At 41.0% G+C, this 14,809-nt stretch overlaps 3 protein-coding genes across 4 annotated transcripts; 2 read left to right on the top strand and 1 right to left on the bottom strand.

The window, feature by feature from the left end:
* Nucleotides 1-9,559: 9,559 nt before the first annotated feature.
* mRpL40 (mitochondrial ribosomal protein L40) lies at nucleotides 9,560-10,416 on the top strand. Its single transcript, XM_017153056.3, has 3 exons — nucleotides 9,560-9,666; nucleotides 9,733-9,978; nucleotides 10,043-10,416. Exons 1-3 carry the CDS (start codon nucleotides 9,641-9,643, stop codon nucleotides 10,359-10,361), a joined length of 591 nt encoding a protein of 196 aa, XP_017008545.1. The 5' UTR covers nucleotides 9,560-9,640; the 3' UTR covers nucleotides 10,362-10,416.
* A 392-nt stretch (nucleotides 10,417-10,808) lies between these two features.
* On the bottom strand, nucleotides 10,809-11,806 carry mgr (prefoldin subunit mgr). Its single transcript, XM_017153054.3, has 3 exons — nucleotides 11,624-11,806; nucleotides 11,147-11,541; nucleotides 10,809-11,080 (listed from the first exon to the last, which is right to left on the bottom strand). Exons 1-3 carry the CDS (start codon nucleotides 11,708-11,710, stop codon nucleotides 10,978-10,980), a joined length of 585 nt encoding a protein of 194 aa, XP_017008543.1. The 5' UTR covers nucleotides 11,711-11,806; the 3' UTR covers nucleotides 10,809-10,977.
* A 216-nt stretch (nucleotides 11,807-12,022) lies between these two features.
* Nucleotides 12,023-14,568, top strand: Irbp (Inverted repeat-binding protein). Of its 2 annotated transcripts, XM_070216409.1 has the most exons (3): nucleotides 12,023-12,743; nucleotides 13,227-13,289; nucleotides 13,391-13,988. In XM_070216409.1, exons 1-3 carry the CDS (start codon nucleotides 12,077-12,079, stop codon nucleotides 13,843-13,845), a joined length of 1,185 nt encoding a protein of 394 aa, XP_070072510.1. In that variant the 5' UTR covers nucleotides 12,023-12,076; the 3' UTR covers nucleotides 13,846-13,988. The 2 variants fall into 2 exon arrangements, with proteins under 2 accessions (XP_070072510.1, XP_017008581.2); XM_017153092.3 differs by having other exon boundaries at nucleotides 13,227-14,568.
* The last annotated feature ends 241 nt before the right edge of the window (nucleotides 14,569-14,809 follow it).

Here is a 14,809-nt window from a genome sequence, read left to right on the forward strand (position 1 = left end):
CACGCCACACAAGAAATTGCCAATAGAAGTGCAGTCAGTTAACTGCCGAAAATAAACTATATAAAAGAAAAGGAGACGAAGCCCCGAAGAAGATGCCTGCCTGCTGAACCCGAGGGAACAGAAATCTAGAGAGGAGTAGCCACAATCAAAACTTTAAGCAAACCGTGCTCGGCCTGCCCAGAATTAGGATATATCTCGGCTCGGCTCGGGTCAATCAGCAAATCGGGGGACCTACACTCAGATCGACTCACATAGACAACAAGAATAAGTGATAAAAACCCTTTGTTTCACAATTCTCTAACGAGCCACTCAATCAATCGAGAGCCGGCACAAATGAGCCACAAAACTTTGCGTGCGTTTAACTGGTGCCATTCCTGGTAACACAAACAAATTGAATCGAGAATATATATCTCATATATATCTGAGGGACGTGCAACGCGCTGCGAAACGAACTGCAAAACTCCTTTGGTTTACTCTCACACAATAAAGCAAACAGTTACAGATACAGATGCACTTGCAGATGCAGCAGCAATAAACAGGTGAAAATTGACAAAACGCAAATCGAGACGGGGGTCCCTCAAAAACCCCCAGACAATAGCCCAGCAATATTATTATTATTTCCCACTCGGCGTCCTTTGTAATCCTTCGAGGATTAAAGGCGCGCCACCAGCCGTCGTCAAACTGAAGTACAACCAAAACGAAATCGCACCCATTGGCACCACCAAGAAGCAAGCAGCCGCTGCATTAGTCCTCCAGAATTAGACACTGAAAAAACACGAACCATTAAGATATATTACCAGGAACGGGGCCAGACGTTTGTCAAAATTCTACACGAAATTTTATGTAAAACAACTGTAGGAGCAAACGAAAAACGCAATTCCAACGAGCCAATATGAAAAAGCTAAATAATCGATTTTCAGTTTCAACGTTTTTCCTTCTCGGCCATCGATCCAGGTTTCGATCGATCGCCCATCCTATAATTTATCCGAGATAAAGGCGTGCCACCCCACGCTTCGTGTGGGCGTGGCATGTGTACAATATGTAAAGTAATTTAAACGTAAACCACATGTAAACGAAAACGAAGGCGATAAGCGAACAAATGAAACAACAATATTTATACAGAGACTGCAAACAAATGTGATCAGATATTTTATAATGTATAAGTTTACAGAGCAATCGACAGGCTATATATCCGACTAGCAATAGCTATAGCCGATGCTACCGATCAAATCAAAAGCAACAACAACAGCGCGAGCAACAGCAACCACAGTAGGCGTTAAGGTAACCGTTAGCTAACCGTAACCCTAACCGTAACCGTAACGTAACGAGAGCCGTAAACGTAAGCAACCGATAAACAAAAGTATTTATAATGATATTTTTTACAATAGCATATACAACTAAATATAGCAAAACGACAAACAAACCGAGCGGGAGCCGCAGCTTATATGACCCAGCCTTTAACCCTTAACCTTTGACCGATAATCCCATTAAATCCCAGAAAATCCTGAACATCCTAGAGGAAGGAAGCTGCGGTCTCCACGCGCAACAGTTGCCTTTCACAGAAACAATTTACCGTTTAAGTTACCAATAGTGAAATAGACAAGCCAGAACGGCGGCCACGCCCCCTCGATTAACCCAGAAAAGGGGCGGCGTGGCGCCGCAGTTTTTCCAGCCAGTTTTCAGTTGAGCATCTCCTCAGTTCGTTCGAATACAACAACAACAGGAAGAGGGCAGAGTAGAGTTCTTAAGTTCACGGTTCATACAAAGATTATATTTAGTTTTCGGGAGGAGCAGGAGGAAAGTAGAGGAGCAGTAAAGGAGAAAGTAACGGAGGAAGTGAAGCAGCATCGAAAAAAAAAACAAAAGTCTTAAGATGGAGTAACCAGTATATATATGCATACACACTTGCACATGTATAAAGCAATCTTATATATGTGACCAACTTGGTTTGAATTTAGTGAGTCGAGTTCTTTAGTTGGATCAACAAAGTTTGGCAGCATTTTCAGCCTGAGTTCGAGGCATTAAAGCGTTATGGGAAATTTAACAACTCTTGAGTTCAGAACAATAGTGCCGGTAACATTTAAACGATAAGTGAAACTATATAAATAGACATATATATAAAATACATACTCTAGACGTCGTAATCCGTATTTCAGCATAGCTAACAAATGTTCTAAATGTACACTGAGTAAAGAAAAGGAAAATCCGGAACCCAAGCAACAAACTAAAAAGAAGAGAAATCGAGTGAGTGAAAGAGAGGGAAATCGTTTGCGCAGCGTTTTCCGAGCGGGAAATGCAGATCGAATATTACCTGGTACTGGCCGAGTGAACCCCCAAAGACCCCCTAAGAGACCCGCCCTCAGCACACGAACCACATCAACCACATTACGATCCACAACCTTATAAATATATATAACTTATTACTTATATAAGGAAATAAACTCAAAGCAAGCAAAACAAAATAATAATAAAATACAAATACAAGATAATGGTAGTTGCTATTTTAAATATGTATTACAAAACCAAGAAAAATACCAAAAAAAAAAAACAAAACAACAAACAAAACTAAACAAACCGAAAATCAGTCGAAATAAAATGATCTTCAGCGCATGCAGCAAAAGTCTCTAATAAATGTTAAGCAGGAACCAAAAGCCAACCTAAGCAACAACAGCAGCAGCAGAAACCGATTCAAAAGCAGAAGCAAAAGCAAAAGCAAATCAGTCAGACACACCTATATATTACCTTAATATATATACGCAGTTTGTTCCAAGCCAAAATCAGTACGAAAAACTATATGATATTTGTATGCTTTTTTACTCACACCATATAAGCCAAGTGGAAATTGGGACAGATCAGATCAGATCGGCCGGAGGGATCCGGATCCTCCGCCGCCTTTAGGTTTAATTTACGCACTCAGACACGCAGACACAGACACACCCAAGAAAACAAGCAGAGATACTACGAAATTGAATGTCAGCATAGGTATAATCGTAACGAGAATCAACTAAAATTTATACTCATAGTTTAGCAGTCGCCGTAATTGATTTATATTTTGTCAGCCACACGAAGCAGAATCAAACAAGCATAATTATGAACATACAGCCGAGCATACAGACGAGAACTAAGCTAGTAACAGAATACAGAAGCAAACAATATCCAAAAGACACATTAAATAGAACTCATCATCAGCCACCTAAGACAGAACAACAACAGTACAGTAACTATAACAACTTAATGCCGTTCAGCCAACATCATCAGAAACAAGAACAACCGAACAACAACCGAAGAAGATCAGTTCACAGATGCATCAGCTTACACTTATAGTTTTCCAGGATAATGAATAATAACGATACATACACAACTCTAAGCATACATATAGCCAAGCCTGACCCAACCAAAAAAGAAAAATAATAAGAACTCCAGACCATAATCAAAAGCAGGATCACAGGAACAGATTTCAGAGCAGGATCAAAGGAGGAGCTAAGGAAACATTTCAATCAAGTGGTAGCATTTCGAAGAACGTTTTAATATTTCGGCTTAGATAAATGTAGGACAAAAAAATTATTAACTTTCGGCTCAAAAGCAACGCGCTGCATTTTGCAAAATATAAAAAACCAAATTTAAAAAAGGAAATCTTGCAATCTGGCAAGACCAAAAATCGAAAAAGAAACTTAACGAAGTAACCAACTCTCGGCTTAGACTTTGGCGTGAATTTCGGAAAATAAGAAAGGAAAAAACTCAGACAGACGAAGATTCAAATTGAGACATCAAAAGTAAAAACCAAATGTGACCAAAGACGCGATGCAAGCGGCCCGGTTGGTTTCCAGTTTGTTGCCCACTTCGCAGACCCCCAAAAAAATCATGTTTAGGTGTAAGTGTAAAATTAAATATAAACGTATTTCGGTAATGTTCCTAATAAACATATGACACACATTCGCTCACAGACAGACATGTGCGCATATATGCAAATATGGAAAGAGGATATATGTGCGGGGAAATTGCAGTTTCGGTCACACTCGGTAAAAATTCAGCATTTAGCAGTTTGGCAAGTAAAATTAGCGGGGATAACAAAAAATAGGAAACAAAAATTGGTCTGCGAACTGCGATACAACTGGGATATTTCGAGACTGGGCTGCTTGCAAAAAACAAATTAAAGTTAAAATATGTAAAATTAAATTAGCTTAATTATTTACAGGCAGCATTCTTCGAGAACAATTGCAGATTACTTTCTATTCGATTCGATTCAATTAGATCATCTTATTTCCCTTTGAGAAGAAGACAACATCTGTACTTTTCAATGAATTACAACGCGTTAAAAAAGCTCAAAAAGGATAAAGACAACAAGAAATCAAGAAAGTACGATAAAAATCACGAAATGAACTAAATGAAATGAACAAAATTGAAAACCTCTCGGCCATGTTTGGATAATTCTCTCTCGGTGTAAACATTCAGGACAAATTTACAAAAACCAAAAAAAAAACTAAAACTAAAAAGAAAAGAAAAACTTTAGGATTAAAAACAAAAGGGAATGTATGAATTCAAAATCCAAAAATTATATGCAAAATTACTGAATTTTGGAACACAAAATTTCGTAACAAAAACTTAAATTGTAAGCGAAAGCAGCAAAAAGTTGCATTTCGGAGAGCAGTAGACGAAGCGAGAAAGTAAACAGTAGAGAAAGCAGCCTAAGACCAGAACGGGAAAATGGAAAACTTTGAAAGAAATTTTGAAAACGTGTTGGAAAAATATCAGAAAAAGTACAAGCTTATTTTAAGCACCTTCGCGCCTTATCTTTAAGAACGTAAATAAATCGAAGCATGATGAGAAAAAGTAACCAACAAAGAGATAGCAAAACAAAAAACTTAAATTAAAATAAATTTAATACGAAAACATTGTACATTTAGAAAATACGGGCAAAATTGAGCAAAGTTTCGATACATCTCCAGGTAGTTAACCTTATCTAAGCTTAAGTTTGATTCGATCCGGTCAAATTCGGGCTCGGATACTGCAGAAAGCACATTAAGTTTCCCCTCAGTTCGGGTATTGTGAAAAATCAGTCTTAAATTGTAGACACGAGCGAAGAAAGGATATTATGAAAATATGAAAACGAAAAAAAGCAGTAGAAGAAAAAGCAAAAAGAACATGACTAGTCGACAACTGAGGCAGTGCCAGGATCTGATCCTAAAAATCAGTTCCGGTCCTCGCTGACAATTGAAACCGAATAAACAACCAACAAAATTCAAAAACATTGCAGCAGCACAATTCAAAATTAAAAAAAGAAAACAAAAAAGCAAACAAAATTAACAAAATTCATAACTGCGGCTCGGAGCATATAGAAAAGAGTGTATGAAAGGTATGTTAAAAGTAAAAATCCAAAAAGCTAAAGCGAAGATTGAAAGAAAACGTAAACTTTATGTTCCCCAAATCTCTGTAAATGTTTAGATGTATGAAAGAAAACCAGTCGAGGACACTACTTAAGTTAGGTTTTGGTAGGGCTAAGACCGACCTCAAATTAAGATGTGTATGTAAAAAAAATTAAAAACTAAAATGAATACTATAAAGGTAACGCTATGAATCCTAACCCATTCGCCCGATGTTTAGTTTTAAAATTTGATATGTATCTATACCTTGTCCATCAGATAAACCCCATTTCCTTATTTTTGAGATTTGCTAGCGATGGACCGACTATTTGGGGGTGATTTCCTTTGCATTACCGAGCTACTTGGCGATTTGTGAGCCGGGCCGAAGTATTGGCAGTTCTCAAGCCTCGAAAATAAAACCAAACTGCCCGGCCAGCGGCCAGGACAACGGCATCCGGCTGGCCGGGCAACTCCAGGACATCCAGATCCGTTTCGCACCATAGCACTCAAGGCAATACTAAGACAACCAGCGGCGAGAGAGAAGCAAAAAGAAAGCAGAAGACAAGGCAAAGGACAAGTTTCGAACCAAGGATTTCGGTAACATTTCGAACGCAACTTTCGGCAGAGTTTCGAACAACTTTGGATTAGGCTTTTGTTGTTAATTTGTTTTTTTGCGACCACGTCTCCATAGCACTCGAGCAACATGCAATATGCAACAGCAACATGCAACAGCAACACACACAATGCAACACAGCAAGCAGCAAGCGGCAACGTGATACACGAGTTGAGCAAGTGAAAAGCAATTTTTGAAATGGGGCCACAACGTCCGATCTAAAGTGCCTTCAAGTAACAATGAAAACAAAAGAAAACAAAAAGAAAATACCAAAAATAAAAGCTGTTAATTTTTTATGTAACTAAAAAGCAAGCGAAGAGGAAGAAATTATAAATAAAAATTGTATAAAGAAATTAAACGTGTAAAAAGTATAAACAAATTAAAACAAAAACAAAGCGATAACGATGGTGAACGCGAAAGCGGAAACGAAAGCGTAAACGAAGAGAAAGGGCTCCAAATAGACCGGAAAGCAATCAAAAACCAAAACTGCCTCAAACTTCGGCCTGGTCACACTGTCCCTCCGAAGGAATCACCCGATTTGGGCTAACCAAGCAACGGCAAATCGATCGCAAATCTCAAAATAAAAATCCAAAACAGCCCCAATTCCCAACCCAATTTTCGAGACCCATCCCTAGCAAAAAGTTTAAATTGACTACCTAATTAAGCGAAAAAAACATGTATGTATTTAGTTCTAGTATGTAAACGAACGGAAATTCTCACAAAACTCGATTTAGACAAACATTATGTGTGGGAAAATTAATGATTTAGACTAGCGCGAAGACAGCAACAAAGGTTTGGATATAGACATCACGAGTATACCCCCTATACCCTATTCCCCATACATACATACATACGCCTATAGCGCTGAGTTGCTCATCTATCAATGTACTTTAAAACACGAAAAAACACAGCCACACTGACACTTGGCATGTACTATGCTACATTTAATTTAGATTTAGAAGCGAATAACTAATATTCAACTCAAAGTTAAGCGGAAACGGAAACAGATGATATGAGATGAACTAGGAACGGCATACTGATGAGGTGGCAATTAGGTATAGAGCGAACTATATTTAAGGACTCGGAACTAGCGACACTAAAAAGCGCGACACAGGATCGCAGATAAACTATAAGACTTTCCAGAAACGAAGGGGGAAACCTGCCGTTTCCCACTTTTGTGCTTCTTCCTACCCCTAACACACTGCAGACAACAGAAAACACACACGAGAGATCTTGAGTTGGCAGCATCGTAATCGTTTCTTTAGTCGACGATGGGAAAGAACTAGCAAAAATTAGCAAAATTTAAAATTGATTATGTAACACACGCACACCTCTCACACACACACTCACCCAGACACCATGTATATAAGTGTGTATATTCCTTTGAGCAGAACATTGTATAACCGAACGATTACGATACCAAACACACACATTAAAAACCCAAAAAAAAACTAAAAACAAGAAGAAAACCGAAAACACCGAGGTGTGTAAAGGGTTCTTTGCTTACAACTTTTCAAACGTATTAAACCGTTTCGGCCAACCTTTAGGATTGACAAAAGATCGACTTGAGGAACACAGCCCCGCCCACTCGGCTCCAAAAAAAAAAAGTGAGCGGTGGGCGAATGGGAGAGAATGCATCGTTTCGGTTGATGGATGCAAACGATCGAAATTTATTGGGCCCCCTGGAGGGCCAAGTGAAGCCAAATCGAGCCATGAAATTGATTTATGTTCAATTAAGCAAGCAAAAACAAAATGCGAAAATTGTGAAAAATATAGAAAAATGAATACTTTCAGTTACAATACAACAATAGACCGGAATGATTTCCAAGCAATAGTACAAACAACTTTAGAGATAACTTTTATAATGTAATTGTAATCTAAGTGGTAGAAGCAGAGCTCCGGGAAATGCGAAAAGGCGGGGATAAACGCCAAAACAGTAATCCTCGAGAACCCGGAGCTAGATGAGAGTTAAAAAACGAGAATGCATATACGAATGCATATACGATTTACCCTAATTTATTCTCAGTTCGAATTTTAACACACATTGATTTGAAATTTGATTAGTGCGAAGTAAGCGAAATTGAAGGCCAGCAGAAGCCGAAGACATTTTCGAAATTCCAACTTGACATATGACCGCAGGACCTTCCCTTCCTCAGAAGCTGGAGGCCAAGCAAAAACGATTGAATCAAGTCACTTCACACACAGTTTAAATTTATAAGAATATGTACTAACAATAGGAAACGTCGTCACCCAATTTCCCCAATGTCCCAATGCCCCTAAAACTCACACATTACTATTTACCACAATATGAAACGAAAGCAAAGAAAAGTAAAGAAAACCAAAAGTAATGCAAAGGTAAAATCAAGCAAAACAAACATATATGTATGAATGTAATACGCGGTGGAAACATACAAAGTTGGGAAACGAGAAAATTTCACAATCGACTATGTCGCGTATACACTTACGATAGTACGATATACTAACTTTATATGATTAACTAACTCATTTCGAATGAACCATAGCGATATATGTAAGCCACGTTTTGGTTTCGGTTTCGATTTCGGTTCCGTTTTATACTTTGGTTTGGTGTACACTTTTGGAAACTTCGGAAAAGCATTTCAGGCCAAACAAATTGAAAAAATAAATACCCTTTTTGGACCAGTTTTGTTCCCGCAAAATCGGAAAAAATCGCACAAAATTGTACATTTAGCGCAACCAAGAAATTACAATTAAAAGCCCCGAAAACGGAAAATCGAAATTTGGATTTACATTTAGAGAATGCATTTAGCGCAAAGCAAAAGCAAACGACACCACACCACACAACACCATCACACCACAAGATGAATGAAAATATGTATGACGTAAATTCAGTATTTGGGATATAAGCGAATATAATTACATACAAATTTATATTTATGCAAGTGACAAAATCGAAAGACATCATACTAAAAACGTGTAATGGAAAGGAAATTGTAAAACAAGAGGAAAACACTAAACTACAATATGACATTTTTAATCGAAAAAAAAACAAACTTATTTTATTGAAAAATTATGTAAAATTTACTAAGGAAAAATACAAAAAACACACAATAAAACTATATTGTTTATTTTCATCTTTAAAAATAAAGTTTTAAAATCGTATAAAAATAGTAATAGACTTGTTGGTGTTGTTGTTTCTTGCGGGGGAAAAAGAAAGGTAAGAGGATGAGCTTATAGGTATGTTTGTATGTAGATCAACTACCAGAAAACAAAAAAATATACGCAATGTAAAGTATTAGATTTGCAGGGAATCCCTAATGAGAGATCCTAAATAGAAGAAGAGAATGTCGTTTAGAAAATGCCATTGATCAAGGATGAAAAATTGGTATTTAAACGAGAAAATAGTTGAAAATAGGAAGACAGATTCCCTTGGGCAAATTTCAATCTGGCATACGAGTCGTATACGCAATTTGGTTTGAAACTTCGGTATTTATCCGCGTTATCCGTAAATGCACATTCAGCCCTTAGCCAGTACATCATCCAATGTTAGCCAGTGCACCCACTATTTTCCGATTAACCGGATAAGTAAGTAATCGAAATTGTGCCATCGCTAAAGCATTTGAGTACAACAACAAAAACAGCTGTTCGTACATTACGCAAAGGTTTTTTCCACATTTGTTTATTAAAAATGTCGCTCCTGGGCGCCTTTGCCAGGTGAGTGAATGCACCTGCTCCCCAGAAGTATCTCTGCTAACTGTTGGCCAACACCCTACCTCACAGATTGGGACTACAGAGGAGTGGCGGAATAGCCGGTGTCGCCGTCGCACGTTGTCTTCACACGACTCCCGTTCTCTGCGCGGAGCCCCTCAAGAAAAAGAAGAAACTGGATCCGCAGATCGTCAAGCAGCGGGAGGATCGCAAGAAGAAGAAGATCGAGAAGCAGATCCGCCGGCTGGAGAAGAATGCGCGGCAGCTGAAACCGGTGGAGGAGCTGGAGGTTCCGCTGGAGCTCATCGATGAAAAGGAGTAGGTTTTCCCCTTGAACCTTACTCACTAGTCAGAATTGTAATGCTTTTCCTATCCCAACCAGCAAACGGCAAAGGAAACTAACCCCACTGGGCAGCGCTGAGCTGGAGGAACGTGCTCTGCTCAAGAAGCAGTGGGCGCACTACAAGCACGACGAGCGCGTGGCCGACTTCCAGATCATCGACAGACTAGTGCAGGCACAAAACAAGGCTCTGGCCGAGCTCCGTCGCGAATCCGAGGAGCTGTACCAGGCTGCCATCGAAGTGGATCCCCAGCTGCTGCCCGTTTCACTCAAAGGACCCGTGGCCACGCCCCCCATCAAGAACTATGCCAGTCCCGATGGAGACTACCTGCATCAGTCCATGAAGTGGGAGGTCAAGTGAGGTGGGCATGTGCCTGAGGTCATAGATTTGAAATAAACAGAACCCTTAATCCTACAATGCCACTTATCTTTCACTTATTTATCAGCGACCGTAAATAATCGTTATTTGAGATTTTTATTTTAAAAGATCGACTGAAATTTGTACAAGTTTTAATCAACAATTTAACTGGTTTTATGCACTTTATAGACATAAATTTAATTTGCTTTTTAGATTTGTTGACATGCATATACTTTGTAAAAAAAGAGTAAAAATAAAGTTATTTCGGACGTTTAAAACAAAATATCACAGTAGTCTTTTTAAAATAAAAATCTCCAATAACGATTATTAACGGTCCCTGTGATTTATACATCATTATGGTCAAAAAAGACACATTTAACTTAAGGAATAACCCATTAATCTATGGAATTTTAAGCTACTAAATAGAGACCTAGTTTGGAGTCAACTTGATGCGTTGTGTGGCGGTTTTATTGTTATCAGTGGAGAACGAGAATAAGGCAGGTGGCGATGCCTGCCGAGCCCTTTCGGTGAACTGTCGAAATAAATAATACGCGAGAGACGAAGCAGTAGCTGCTTTTTTATGTTGATCTTGGGATTGATGGGACTGCGGAGCGACTTCTTACGAGGGAGTGGTGGCGGTGGTCTTGGCAGCGGCCTGCCGCTTTTTCACGCCCCAGTTGTAAACCCGCGCCATATTTACCTCAGTGGTTGTGATTTGATCCCTGAAAAAGATATGTTTTTATTGAAACAAAGTTCTTTCTCTGGGGAAAGGAGGATTCCAAACTAACCTCAGAAAGTCCTGGTCGTGCTCCACCGACTTCAGGTTGCCCACGGCCGATGTGATGTTCTGCTTGAGCAGCGCCTCAGCCTCGTCCAGCGGGTACTCGAGCATCACGCTGGCCCCCAGCCAGAGGTAGACTGTTTTCGTGGGCGGCACCAAAGTTTTGATGAACACCTGGTCGCTGAGCAGGAACTGCGTCTCGCGCTCCTCGTCCTCCTTGCGCAGCACATTCACCATCTCCAGGGAGCGCTCGAGGTCGGGGATTTGGGACTTGAGCTTGCGGCGCCTCGCCTCCAGGTTGTAGGCCATGAAGCGATACTTGCCGTGCTGCTCGTCCAGTCGCTGCAGCACCTTCTCGCAGTTCTCGTTCTCCGGCTGCGCCATAAACGAGTCGATCTCCTCCTGCAATCGCCGAAGGAACGTGGATTAGCCTCCAGTCGCCAGCTGCAGGTGCTGCACGCTTGTAGGTTAGGACCACACTCACCAGGAACACTGCCTCCGGGATGCCGGCGAAGGTCTTCTGGTTTTCCGGTAATTTGGGCATTTCCACCGAGTCCATAATGCCAGTCATCCTGATGCCTTTATCCCTGCCGTCTGCAAATGCAATTTAATTTCCAGGAGGTCAGCCTGCCGCTGTAAAAGTCGATGGAGATGAGTCAAAATTGCGACGGAACTATTGGATGGGCGCCCCCGCCAGACGATGTTATCGATAGTTAATATTTATTGTTTAAATTTTAAATATTTTTAATTGGTTATTAAATTTAGGCTATTTAGAAAACAGCAATAAAATAATTATTTTTTTATTATAAATTTAAATAATTAAAAACACCCATCGATACTGTCATCTCTAATATCGATACGCTGATAATCGATATCAGCCAGCCGCGTCGATTAACGCGCCCGCTTGTGAAATTGGCGAAAAAAGAATAACCAAAGGATGAGCACCTGGAATCCGGAGAACGATGTGGACCTGCTGTCCGGCTCCGAGGACGAGGAGGAGGTGGCCATGAAACGGGACTACCACGGCCGGGAGGCCCTGCTCTTCGTGGTGGACGCCAATCTGCAGACCGCCGGCGTGGAGCGCCTGATGGAGGCACTGAACATCATCCGGACAGCCTTTATATCCGGAATCCTGGTGAACGACAAGGACCTCATCGGACTCATCTTCGCCAACACCAAGCACAGTCCTCCGCCGCTGGAATCGAACGCCCTGGACAGCATCGTGATGCCGCAGGACTGCGCCGTCTTCCTGCCCCTGCGACAGCTAACCAAACCCATTGTGGAGCACTACCTGGAGTTCATGGGCGGCGTGGAGACGCAGTTCGCCCAAGTGTACGGCCTGGCAGAGCCCGATGGCCGCGGCAGGTTCGACTACATGATCCGGCTGTGCATCGAGCTGCTGGAGAAGTGCGGCAAGAAGCTGAACAACGCCAAGATCGTTTACTTGACCGATGTGCCGAATCCGACGACCAGTGATCACTTCCAGGCGGCCCTGCAGAAGGCCAACGATTTGGAGGGCAAAGAGTTCGAGTTTCATGTCATTCCCATGGTCGATGACTTCGACTATGAGCCTTTCTACAAGGAGTTTATCACGCTTTCAAGGGGTAAGTCATGGAATTTTATTTATTTATTCACATACTGTTTGCTTAAAGTTAAAAACTAAAGCTACAGGAATGGGCAGCCATAGTTTGAAATGATAAATTCAGTTTAATATTCTGTTATTAATGCCTAAGTGTATAATTCTGGTTTAAAGTTAATAAATTCATTTGTTTGAAATTCATTTCTTAATTACAAAATTTTTAGTTCAATTACATTTCAGGTTATATAGATATCTTAATATCTAATAGATAGATATGTATAGTTAGTTGAAGATTACATAAATGCGAAGTCTGTTCCCCTTGCTGGCGTTGAATTTTCGCCTAGGAGGTTTGAAGACTTCGCAGATCAAGCATGAGCAATCATTCACCCGCGTCCAAGTGAAGCTCAATTGGTGCGTGGTTTTGGATTAGCTTACAATACTGAAAATGTCGTTAAATAAGACTATTGCTTATAGATAATACTTAATAATAAAACCTATCTGCTTACAGCCATTGAAATGGACGCCTTTCAAATACCAGATGCCCAAATGCTGCGCGAAATCCTGGCAGATCGCAAGCTGAAGCAGGACTTCCTGCGCCGCTGCCTCGGTCACTTCAGCTTCTACCTGGGCCCCAACCTCTCCATGTCCGTGCAGTACTACAACTACTTTCAGCGACGCGCCTATCCGCGCAAGGTTCAAATCCTGCGCAGGGACAACAGCCTGGTGAGCACCAAGCGGGTGATAATGGTGCAAAAGAAGGACGAGGAGTCGCAGGAAGTGCTGCACGAGTACCAGATCAAGTCGACGGGCGGCTGGTACAGTTGCAACGTGGGCGGCAGGAACCTGCGCATAAGCACGGAGCAAGTGAACCGGGTGCGCAACCTGCACAAGCCGCAAATGATGCTGCTGGGCTTCAAGCACCGCTCCTCTCTGCCAGAAGTGACCTACAGCAAGCCCTCGAACTTCATGTATCCCGACGATCAGAGCATCATAGGATCGAAGCGTCTGTTTCGGGCCTTGTGGGAGCGCTGCTTGGCGCGCGAGAAGATAGCCATCTGCCTGTTTATGTGCAAGCGCAAGTCCATGCCGCGCTATGTGGCACTGGTGCCGGTGGAGGCCCCAAATAAGGAGGAGGAGAAGAACTATCGCTCGCTGCTCTGCGGCGATGGATTCAAGATCGTCTACTTGCCGGAGTCCAAGCACATTCGGAACATAGACATGTATGACTGGAACGATACAGGGAATTCGGCAAGCGACGAGGGCGTCGAGTTTTTCCAGAAGGTCATCAAGAAGCTGCGAGTTGACTACCAGCCGAATCTGATCAACGATCCAAGTCTGGACGCCCTGCAAGCGAATCTTCTAGCTCTTTCGCTGGACTTTACGACGGACAACAAAAGCATCGATAATCTGCTGGACACCACGCAGCAGGACAAGCGCATCGAAAAGCTCTTGCCCGACTACGACAAGATCTTCGATCCAGAGATGGAGCCGGCCAAGAAAAGGGCGGCAAAATCCACGACAGACGGTGCAAGCGCCCCGAAAATGCCAAAGATCGACGAGGAGCAGCTCAAGAACTTGGACTATGTAAAGGAGCTAATCAAAATAGAGAAACTGACGAGCTGCACAGTCGCCCAACTCAACTTTATTCTAAAGGAGCATTTCGAAGTCACGATGGGCAAGTCAACTAAGGCAAAATTAGCGGAAAGAATCGAGGCGTTAATCAGTTGATTTATATAATTTACAGCATAAAGTGATACGAATGGTATAATTCTTAGTATTAAGATTGTTTTGTTAAGTCGTTTAAGTTGGCGACACAATAAAATTTAATTAAAGTTACGTTCAGAAATAAAAGATGTGATCATCAATAAAATGTAATTATGAAGGTTCAATGAAATCGAGCTTAAATGGTATGTTATATATTTCGTTAAGGTAAAATGAAAACAGTTTTGCTACACTTTATGTTAAGGAATTCCATAAGTAAGATTATTTTAGATTTACTTGTTTACCGATTTAAGGAACAAACATTAATAAAAATGGAAATAAAAGCACATTCAGGAAGTAGTCAACAAAAAATCAACCTTATCACTTTTC

This window comes from Drosophila takahashii, chromosome 3R (assembly GCF_030179915.1).
Source record: "Drosophila takahashii strain IR98-3 E-12201 chromosome 3R, DtakHiC1v2, whole genome shotgun sequence".
In the NCBI taxonomy this organism is placed as follows: Eukaryota; Metazoa; Arthropoda; class Insecta; order Diptera; family Drosophilidae; genus Drosophila; species Drosophila takahashii.

Coding starts and splice junctions, on each gene's coding strand:
- mRpL40 (XM_017153056.3), top strand. CDS start 9,641: ATGTCGCTCCTGGGCGCCTTTGCCAG. Junction 9,667..9,732: donor CTCCTGGGCGCCTTTGCCAG/GTGAGTGAATGC, acceptor CCTACCTCACAG/ATTGGGACTACAGAGGAGTG. Junction 9,979..10,042: donor GAGCTCATCGATGAAAAGGA/GTAGGTTTTCCC, acceptor TATCCCAACCAG/CAAACGGCAAAGGAAACTAA.
- mgr (XM_017153054.3), bottom strand. CDS start 11,710: ATGACTGGCATTATGGACTCGGTGGAAATGCCCAAATTACCGGAAAAC. Junction 11,542..11,623: donor TCCCGGAGGCAGTGTTCCTG/GTGAGTGTGGTC, acceptor CGGCGATTGCAG/GAGGAGATCGACTCGTTTAT. Junction 11,081..11,146: donor CACGACCAGGACTTTCTGAG/GTTAGTTTGGAA, acceptor TATCTTTTTCAG/GGATCAAATCACAACCACTG.
- Irbp (XM_017153092.3), top strand. CDS start 12,077: ATGAGCACCTGGAATCCGGAGAACGATGTGGACCTGCTGTCCGGCTCC. Junction 12,744..13,226: donor GTTTATCACGCTTTCAAGGG/GTAAGTCATGGA, acceptor ATCTGCTTACAG/CCATTGAAATGGACGCCTTT.